The sequence below is a fragment of the Crassostrea angulata genome, chromosome 2 (assembly GCF_025612915.1).
Source record: "Crassostrea angulata isolate pt1a10 chromosome 2, ASM2561291v2, whole genome shotgun sequence".
NCBI classification, from domain to species: Eukaryota; Metazoa; Mollusca; class Bivalvia; order Ostreida; family Ostreidae; genus Magallana; species Magallana angulata.
Window position 1 is genome coordinate 51,861,082 of NC_069112.1, and position 11,421 is coordinate 51,872,502.

The 11,421-nt window shown below is 33.6% G+C and overlaps 1 protein-coding gene across 1 annotated transcript in view; it reads right to left on the reverse strand.

Moving 5' to 3' along the window:
• Nucleotides 1-11,055, reverse strand: part of LOC128173088 (zinc finger protein 836-like) — a 19,368-nt gene extending 8,313 nt beyond the window's left edge. The window contains exons 1-2 of the mRNA XM_052838812.1: nt 10,974-11,055; nt 3,929-4,022 (exon numbers count right to left, since the gene is read on the reverse strand). Coding sequence (XP_052694772.1) covers nt 3,929-3,998 — 70 coding nt within the window. The 5' untranslated portion in view covers nt 3,999-4,022; nt 10,974-11,055. The remainder of the gene's footprint in view (nt 1-3,928; nt 4,023-10,973) is intronic.
• Between the last annotated feature and the right edge of the window lie 366 nt (nt 11,056-11,421).

An 11,421-nucleotide genomic window follows, 5' to 3' on the forward strand; every position in this document is an offset into this window, starting at 1 on the left:
CAAACAGATAAACTATCCGATCAATTTACTTTATATTTTGCATATAGTTTTCTCATAAGTTGGCATTTCACTGCAAAAAAATTAAAGGAAATCGTATGTTTGAAACATTCTCCCCCGAGACTCCTTAAAGATACGCCTGTAAACAAAATCTTCACGTGACTAACTAAAACTCATTCATCCACTCATTCATCTCTCATACACGCTTGATTGGCATTGCGCGCCATATATACATCTAAATATGCAAAATATAAACTTTTTAGATAACAACTACGACACAGAGAAAAAACCCATTACTGTACACCAATTTTTGTTCGTGGCAACTTTACTTTGCCATCAACTGCCGATAAATTGGTTCGCGACGACTTATGTTCGCGACCAAGCCTTATCCAGACCTGTATTGTTATAAAAACTATAATCAAAGGATTGGTTCGCGACGAGAAATTTTCGCAAAAATTTCTCGCACGCAAATAAAAGTTGGTTTACAGTAATCTACAGTAATGCTTACACATATCTTAACTTTGATAGACAGCTTCATTCTTTTCTAGATAATGTGAATTTAATTTTTTTTTTCATTGAAATTCCAGAGCAGAATAAAACAAGATGCCCAATGGGCCACATCACTCACCTGAGCAACACTGGCTTTATATGGGCGTTCAAAGGATATTGTGCCATATGGCCCCTCGGTAGATTCACCGAAAATGAATATCCGAATTCTACACTTATTTTTGCATATACTTAATCTTTGACATATTTACCTTTATGGAATACCATTTTACTGAAAATAAAATCATATGCAATATAAATAACTAAATTTTCAGTTGGTGTTCACGGTTAACTTCCAGTTCCCTTTATTTTAGACCCCTTCCCCCCCCCCCTACAACTTCCACTCAAATTTGAGCATTCCTGGCCTAATAGTTTTTGAGAAGAAGATTTTTAAAGATTTCTCTATATATTCCTATGTAACACTTGATCCCCCCGTTGTGGCCCCACCTTACCCACAGGGACTATGATTTGAACAAACTTGAATCTACACTACCTGAGGATGCTTTCATTTTAATTTGAGCTTTTCTGACCAAAAGATTTTCTCTATATATTCCTGTATAAAAATTTATCCCCCAATTGTGGCCCCACCCTACCCCTGGGGACCATTATTTGAACAAACTTGAATCTACACTATCTGAGGATGCTTCCACTCAAATTTGAGCATTTCTGGCCAAATAGTTTTTGAGAAGAAGATTTTCTCTATATATTCCTATGTAAAACTTGATCCCCCAATTGTGGCACCACCTTAACCACAGGGACTATGATTTGAACAAACTTGAATCTACACTATCTGAAAATGCTTCCATTATAATTTGAGCTTTTCTGGCCAAATAGTTTTTGAAAAGAAGATTTTTAAAGATTTTCTCTTTATATTCCTATGTAAAACTTGATCCCCCAATTGTGGCACCACCCTACCCCTGGGGACCAATATTTGAACAAACTTGAATCTACACTATCTGAGGATTCTCCCATTTTAATTTGAGCTTTTTTGGCCTAATAGTTTTTTAGAAGAAGATTTAAAAAGATTTTCTCTATATATTCCTATGTAAAACTTGATCCCCCTCTTGTGGCCCCTCCCTTCCCCCGTGGACCATGATTTGAACAAACTTGAATTTACACTGCCTGAGGATGCCTCCACACAAGCTTTTCGGGCCGAATAGTTTTTGAGAAGAAGATTTTTGAAAAATACCAACAAATTTTCAATAATTCTCAATTATCTCCCCTTTTATCTCCCACAATTATCTTGATTTGAACAAATTTGAATCCCCTTTACCTAGTGGTGCTTTGTGCCAAATTTGGTTGAAATCTGCCCAGTGGTTCTTGAGGAGAAGATGAAAGTGTGAAAAGTTTACGACGACGACGACTACGCCGACAACGACAGACAACGGACAAATTGTGATCAGAAAAGCTCACTTGAGCCTTTGGCTCAGGTGAGCTAAAAACACAATTCATTTTTCATCATATATATATGCTTATATATTTCTAGCAGCGAGAATAATCTCTGTTTAGATTGAACTTGCTGAGCATCTTAATAAAACATGTTGCATTAATCAACAGTTACGTAGAGATTGTACCAAATTACATGTACCAACATAATGAATAGTATTTTATAATATGTAGTTAGTGCATCAGATTTTGCTTAGGCACATGTAAACAATCAGCTGTCTGATTTACCTGTCTTACGTTACATGTAAAATTTTAAATTCTAAAATAAAGACAATGGTTCCTCTTAAGTTAAAATAATTAAAAAAGAAAGTAAACATGCTAAACGAAAATCAAAACAAGCTAAAGCCACTGTCACAAATTAAAATGTCAACGCATTGAAATATCTAACCTCAAATTCTTCACATAAACAAAACAAATATATTTAGATGTTTCAAATATTCCCATCGCACATAAACTCTTGCACAACAAGCAAATTCATCTCTGTTCAAGATGGCTGCTTCTAACATAGACTGGTCCTCTAAACTGGTTTTCGATATATGAAATATCGAGCCCGAAGTTAAACTTATTGACCCCCATTCTCTCTGTCTTATTATTATTTTCATAAATTACTCAAATTTGAACCAGATTAGCCCTTAATTTTTGCAATTTATATTTTCCTTCCGATAAGGATTATTTATGTTAAATTACGTTGAATTTGACTCATTAGTTCTTGAGAAGATTTTTTAAAATGCCCCCTTTTTTTTAATTTAAGAAGTATTTTATTCAAGTATATAAATACATTGAAATTGATTGAACAGCAGGCACAATGCCTTTTTATGTTCTCCCCCTTTTTTTTCTACAGTTTCCAGGTTTTCTCCGCTTTGAATAAAGATTGGTCTTTCATTTCTGCAATTTATATTCATCTCCCCATAAGGATGCTTTGTACCAAACTTGGTTGAAATTGGCCAAGCGGTTTTAGAGAAGAAGTTCAAAATGTAAAAAGTTTACAGACGGAGAGACAGATAGACAGACAGACGATAGACAAAATGTGATTAGAATAGCTCACGAGCTTTCAGCTCAGGTGAGCTAGCCTAATAATAAGACAAATGTACATCCCCCAAGCCATAACCCTTGCCTTACATGTAGGTGACATGAAATATAATTAAAGACGACAGCTTAATGTTTTTTCTACATATGCAGTCAGTTTCTATTCTGTGACTATAATTTTTTAAACATTATATACCGGTACATTAACAGTATATGACTATTTTGGCCCACTCTGCAGTAAGAACCTCTACCCACTATATCATGCTATACGACCATTAGAGATTCAAAATCCCTGAAATCCAGTCCATTTGTCCCCAAATCAAACCCTGCCAGTCAATCCGTCCCCTATATTCTGGCTAATCCATCCCCAAAATTTGGTCAAACCCTCCCATCGTAAAATTTTAGTTTTAGTTTTAGTCTAACCATCCCCAACTTTGGTCAAACCACCCCCTTGTATAATGTTAACATTATTTTGGTCGGTCCGTCCCAATGCTTTGGTCAATCTGTCCCCTGTCGATTTATTTTTTTTTTAATTTAAATGAATTAATTTTTTTTAATTGACTATTTTAATGACGTTTAAATCAATATTAAAAAAAAACAAAAAAAACTATCATTTCTAAATACCTATATAAGGGTCGATTTCTAAAATTGTCTGACTTTGGGATATAAAAGAGATCAAAGTTTTTCATGTGTAATGTATATTTTGTTGTAAGCATGTTTATAGTAATAACTGATTTAAAAACTGCATCAAAGAACAAAAAAACAAACGTCTTAATTCCGTAGATACAGATAATTTTACATCGGATGACCGAAAAGTTTGTCTCTGGTGTTACCACAACAAAATCAGAATTAATTCAGAAGTGGACTTCATTTTCCAAAGTTCTTTATTTTATGACAATCGAATAACTCTTACTTATTGTCTCTCGTATGGCTTTCCAGAGACCCGCCTCAAAATCAACAACTACGCTGGGTTGTCTTGCCATGTGGTCCAAAAGAACTGAGACTACCTGAAAAACAGACCAACATGAATTATAATATGCCATTGCCAACAATCTACCTTTTCATAATAATTTATTATTTAAGAAGTTCTGACACCTTAGCACAATTCGTCTTCCGTTTTCCGGACATCAGGATCAATGCCAGTGGGTTCGGCAGATTTTATGAATGCATGGGTTGTCAACAGCTATTAGAAAGGGGCCCATCCATGCCCCATGCATCCATATAACATCATTGAGGTGGAAAATATCATATTTTTTTATTAAAATACAGTGAAATTTGCCCACCTCGCCAAGTGAGGATTAATGGTACCGTAATATGTATACAGTAAAACTCGTTTAGTACGAACATGGATATAGTGATTTTTTGGATACAGCGAAGTTTTTTTTAATCCACGATAAAATTCTTAACATTAATGTTTGCAAAACTTTACAGTTATAACCATTTTGAATACAACGAATTTACGGATAGAGAAAACTGATTCCGAGTCCCTAGAGGTAAATAATAAAGAAATTCAGCGCCTAGATTTATAACAAATTTCTTTTCAGTTTAAAATACTTTGCATTACCAATTAATAAAATAGTTTGAATGAATTTACTTTCATATAATTTTTTTCAATTCACAATCCGATTATTAAAGGTATCGAAGTAATGAATTTTTATTTTAGGCCTCAATTAGCAAAAATTATAATCTGGTAAAAGAAAACTTATATATAGTGAATTCGCTATAGACATTATACAAATGTAATTAGGACTTCGTTATACGGATATAACGAATTAATGGATATAACGAAGTAATTCCATTGGTCCCTAGGATATAGCTATAAGCGAGTTTTACTGTATACACGTACATGAAAATCAGTGAAAAATGAGAGTTGAATCAGGGGTACTAATATTTTTGTATTAAGGGCTGAAATTAATTTCAGCTCATGGGCACTGCAATATTGGCCCCATTTTGTTTTTAAAAAGTTAGTTCAATCATTGATTGACTGGCACTTATCGATGAATAGAAGACTTCCGAATGGAAATCAAAGTACTAAAGAACTGACGGGAGTTGATTTTGTAGATGTTTATTTATTTAAAAATCAATGATATGTTATTTTGCATGACAAGTACATGTAGTTTCTAATTTGAATTACGCACATTTTTATAATATGAATTTTTGGACTTTTTCGACAAGAATGTCAAGAAACCCACATACGAATCATGTTAAATAATATTTAAAGATAAAATTAATTCAATCAAACTATGTATCAGTAATAGAAATATTTCTCGAAAATTGTATGGATCAAAGCAATATTGAACTCTAGTCTCGTTCAACCAAACGCTCGGCTGACACCGTAAATCTCCGACAAGGGTTTACAGAGACAGCCGAGCGTCGAATTGAACGAGACTATATTGAACTCTGGCGTAGGAATACATACGACTACAAAAAATATCTAAATAGTTCGTCCCATTTAAAATGTGACTATTTTCAAGGTATTTATAGCGAGCGCAGCTCGCCGGCGCAGCGAGCTCTACCGGCAAGGCGTGTGTGAATAGAAAATTCGGACTAGTTGCACATTCATTCAACGGATTTTTTTGGCGTCAGTAAATCGGACCAGTAATGCCTTGTTTTAATCGTCCCAGTAATTCCCTGTAAATATAGTTTCCCATTTCACACTCTCACGAGAACAAGATAAAAGACTATGTACATCATGCATTGTAAATAAAATAATTCCATTACATAAGACTAACAGAGTTGTCGTTCCTTCGAGTGACGTCACAATCGATTTCTTGCACATTGATCCCACAGAATTTTTCGGAGTCAGTAAATTTCGACCCACAATGCAATTTATCAATGTCGGACGATCTTACTAGACTTGATTCCTTCTCGCAAGAATCAAAGTAAAACTTTTGAGAAACAGATAAATTGTGTAATTTCATGAATATCATGCTTTTTAAGTAAACAAAACAGAATATTTCACTTAGTTTTTTTCCCCGGGTTTTTCAAAGAGACAGATGACACTTGACCGACGTCAACTTTGACGTCACAATAGGGGGAAATTACTCTAAGTAGTTATTGTAAATCTGCTGGAATATAAATACCAAAATCTTCTCAAAATCTTGCAAAGCTAAAGAATGGAGACATCTTTTTTTTTTTTTAATAGGAAACAGTTGTAATTAACTTGCTCTCATTTGGATGAATGCTCACATTTATTTTATTCACTATATATTTACAGTAAGTAATTTCCAGGAACATTTTTTAAAAGGGGGCGCGGCAGCATCATTCAAAAAATATTTACAAGTAAAATGAAATTCTAATCCGGGTGAGGAATGGTGAGTGCAAAGTATGCATTTAGGCCAAAAAAAAAATTATTCCTGTTTCCTGTCGCCCGACGGACCCTATCTTTTACCCTCCGACCCTAAAAGTTTTTTTGTGATCATGATGGTGATCGGTAACTTCGCCAGAATTTCCTCAGAAAGAGAAATGAAAGTGCCCGGTCTTCTAAATTCACAATCGTGTAAACTGACCTCACTGGCAAAATAATGATAGTAAACAAATATACAGACATTTTCACTGCATAAATTAACCTTGTGGTTATAGTATAACTTGCACCTATCTTATTTTCAGGGGTTATAAATACGGGTGATGCAACAACATATTGTGCATTGGAAGTTACAAAAACGATGTTAATTACTTTGAATCCTGATATAACAGTTAGTTAATAACCTGTTATTAGTTAATAACTGCAATAAATGTTAAAATTATCATAAAACTGCTGTCTATATTATCTTGAAAATTAAACAGATCCTCTACATAATAACGTATGGTAGTAAGTGGGTCAAAGGGTTGGACTAATACCCCAAATACATGAAAGTACAGACACTTATTTGATATTGACATTAAGCTAAAACAAAACAGAAATATTTATCCAGAAAAGGATAAATACATTCATACACATGCAGATTAAATATTGCAAATAATATTAGTTTTTATTTTTTATTTTTAAAATGTTTTCTATACATTACATGCATTAATAATACAAAGACCTTTGGAAATTTTGAATCATCATTAACATACTGTGCACTGTGAACATACTTTTTTCTCATTATAACACATCCTTGAAGTTTTTGAAAATAAAATATTTTTTAAAAATAAAATTATTTTCCTACCTAACTATCGTAATTTTTTTGGTCTTGTGACAGGAAACAGGAATATTTTTTTTTTTTGGCCTTAGCTCTTTAGCTGCTCAATGGTATCTTTATTTTCACATTTATTACATCCTCCCGGGGGGTGGGTCCAAAACCGATTTTATTATATGATCAGCAATTATTTTTTTTAATACGTAAATAATATATTTTTTTTTTTTTAAACGGGGGGGGGGGGGGGGGCTCTATATGATAAGTCAATTTTTTATATGTAAGTTTAAGAAAAATGTCTGCATGCTGCAAGAAAAGAGGAAATAAAATGCAATAAACATTGTGTTAAAATCGTTATTATTCAACAACATTGTAAAAACTGAGATAAATTCTATTTAAATAACTAAACAATCTTATAAATAATGAAAATTTACAAGAACAAATAGGCATGTTTATATTTTATTTTGCATTCAAATTCATTTACGTTACGTTGATACTTTTATTTTTATTGATTTATCATAATTCATTATTTGATCAAATGCTGCGCTCGCCCCAACGGTCGCACCGTAAAACATATTAAATATGTTTCCTTGGAAAACAATGCTTTAGCATACATTACATCGAATTTATCAATTATTTTCAAGAACTAAGTCTTGTCAGCAGCAATGATTTGTGCTGAGGTCCAAACACTGTTTCACTTTCGGTTTGTCTGAGTAACTGCATGGAGAGTTGATTAAAATCAACTCCCAAAAAGATAAATCTCCATAAGAAATCTGTTTTTCATTCCTGTGAAAATCTCTGAGAAAAAAAAGAATGCGTTTAAAATGTTTAAAATGGAGAAATAATACCGAGCGCAGCGAGAGGTGGGCGAAGCCCGCCTCGCGAAGCGAGGATTAATAGTAACACGTATATATAAGAAAATCAGTGAAAAATGAAAGTTGAATCAGGGGTACTAAGGCCAAAAAAATTTTCTTCCAGCCCTGGGCGCCGCCATATTGGCAGCCATTTTGTTTTTTAAAAGTTAGTTCGATCATTGATTGACTGGTACTTATCGATGTTTATTGCCCCTAAACTCGATTAAAATTTTCTAGTGTTTCAATAATAGGTAATTTGAATTAAAAGAAATAAAAGAGGACACCAGATAAGCTTCAAAAGTGCTTCAATCAAGAAACACGACTAGTTCTATGTATATCTTATCAAATTATCAGATGGAAAATAAAAACATTACCATCAAGAACTGAACTTTTAGATACTGAATAAAGTATTCGATTTTATTACCGCGTTATTTATTTGAATTAAATTGATAAACAATGTAAGAAGAAATTTTAAGAAAGTTCGGAATAACGTTACTCTCTTCGGCTATTTCCGAAGACAAAACGTGCATGTTTTACGTCTGAAACATGACGTCATAATATTATGTAGACTGAGCACGCGACGTTTACTTAAACTTTAGCTAATGATTTGAGTAAGCAACCAGGCGGATCTTACTGAGTGCGTTCAAATAAATTTTGATCTACAAAAATCAAACTGCACTGTGTTATATCTGCGCTCGGTCGAACGGTCACACCGTTTACATATTATGGAATTATATATATGATTACATTAACCACATATAATTGTGTACATATTAGAGAGAGAGAGAGAGAGAGAGAGAGAGAGAGAGAGAGAGAGAGAGAGAGAGAGAGAGAGAGAGAGCTAACCCCGAGAGCGTTGATGAGTTTGTCCTTCGTTGCGTTGTTATTCATTGGAATGTACCGCTGTTGCCTGCCTCCAAATGCTATCATTCCAACTTGTGTGTTCAGAGGATCAAGTTCCAAGGTATGAAATCGGACAAAATTTTCAACCACTGGAATGATTTGTCCGTAGAAGACGAACTCGCCAATGCTCTCGGAGGAATCCAAGACAAACAAGATGTCCTTAGTGACTGAAGATAACGTGACACAATTGAAATGTAGCATCGATATATCAAATATACGTTGTACACGTACATATACATGACGTTAATTAGCATACTCATACTTTTATATATCAAATAAACGTTGTACACGTACATATATTTGCATTTCTATTGTTGTTTCCCACTGTAAGCCCATACGGAGGAGCTGCAATTATTTCTCTATAATCGCAATTGCTCTGTCAGTATACTATGACGTCATAAAGGTGTAACGTTATATAATATACTTTTCAATGACGTTATTGATTTAAACCACTATACTATACATCATGTGTTTTTCTCCAACTCCATTAGAATTGACGTATTTACATGTAATAGCGAGCGCAGCTCGCCGGCGCGCAGCGCCGGCGCGAAGCGAGCTCTACCGGCAAGGCGTGTGTGAATAGAAAATTCGGACTAGTTGCACATTCATTCAACGGATTTTTTTGGCGTCAGTAAATCGGACCAGTAATGCATCGTTTTAATCGTCCCAGTAGTTCCCTGTAATCATGGCAATTTTTATCACTTCACACTCTCACGAGAATCAGCAAGACAAATTTAGACAGTAAAAACAATAACGATGTAAGCGACATACAGTCAATGTTACCTCTAAAGTTCACCTCAGTACACTTTCAATCAAAAATAATCGTGTGACGTCACAAACGTTTACACATTGATCCGATATATTTTTTCGGAGTCAGTAAATTTTGACCCACAATTCATAGTACCAATGGTTTCCAACCTCACGTTCCAACATCACGTTCTCCCGAGAATCAAAGTAAAACCTTTGAAAAGCTTATAAGATGTGTAATTTTAAGAACATCATGCTTTTTAAGTAAATAAAACAGTATACTTCGCATACTTTTATTTCTCAGGGGAGTTTTAAAGAGTAAGACGACACTTAACCAACGTCAGCTTTGACGTCACAATAAGCACAGATAAGGGGAAATTACTCTAATTGAAGTTATTGTAAATCTGCTGAAATGACCAAAATCCTCTCAAAATCTTGCAAAGGCTAAGATAAAGAACAGCTGACGAATAAGGACATTTCTTCAGATACAGGAAACAGTTGTAAATTGCACTAATTTGGATGAATGCTCACAAATATTTTATTCACTATAATTACGGTAATTTCCTGATATGTAACGTTATGCGTAGCAGCGCCTTTTTTTAAAGGGGGTGGGTGGGTGGATGGCAGCCTCATCCAAAAAATCTTTGCAAGCAAAAAGAAAAATAAATCATGAAAATTCTAATCTTTCAGCTCTTTAGCAGTTCAATGGTTTCTTTATTTTCACTTCAATTTATTACATGCGGGGGGGGGGGGGGGGGGGGGGGGGCAACACCATGTTCTTTTAACATGATAAGCAAATATTTTTAAGCGTAAATTAAAAATAAAATTAAACATTAATTATTTTTTTTAAAGTGGAGGGGCAAATCCATGGTAAGTCGATTTTCTATGTATAAATTGACAAAAATGAAAAAAAAATTTAGCATGGGGGGAGCTCTATGATGAGTCAAGTTTTATATGTAAGTTTAAGAAAAAATGTCTACTGCAAAAAAAAAAGGGGGAAATCAATCAATCAATCATAATCACAATCACTTTAAAAGAGGAGATGCAGTGCAATGAATATTTATATATTAAAATCTTTATTATTTAACGACATTGTATCTGAGATTAAACTATTGTTCTACATATAAATAAATAAATTATAACAAATCTTATAAACTATATATAATGAAAATTTACTAAAAAATAGGTATGTTTTATTTTTTGGCATTCAAATTTCACGTTGTTAATTTTATTTTATTGATTTATCATAATTCATTTTTTGATCACATGCTGTGCTCGCCCCAACGGTCGCACCGTAAAACATATTAAGGTTTTTAAAAGATAAGCTTGTACTCACTCAAATGGCTTCTTCTAATCCTTTTAAACTGGAAACAGTAATGGCACTCTAAAATTAAAACCAACAATGCAACAAAATCCGGAAGTAGTCTCGCTTACCCCAGAGTCTCGCTCTCGATACTTCGATTTGAACATATTTTATTATGCAAAATAATATTTACATAATAGGATTGGGCAGCAGGCAAAGCCTATTTAAGCCTTCTCCACTAGGTACAAGGTAGTCATATGTATAAAATACAAGAATTGTGGAGTTAAATGATACAATTAAGAATACATGATTTTTTTGTGTAGCAAAGTGAACAAAAGAAAAAAAGAGGGGAAAAAAAAGATAAAATTGACAAAACCGGTTATAACAAAAGTAGAACAGAATTATCAAGTTTTGTCAATAAGGTTACAGCATATATATATAAATATAGGTATATGCATAATTTTGTTTACATTTTCAGTAT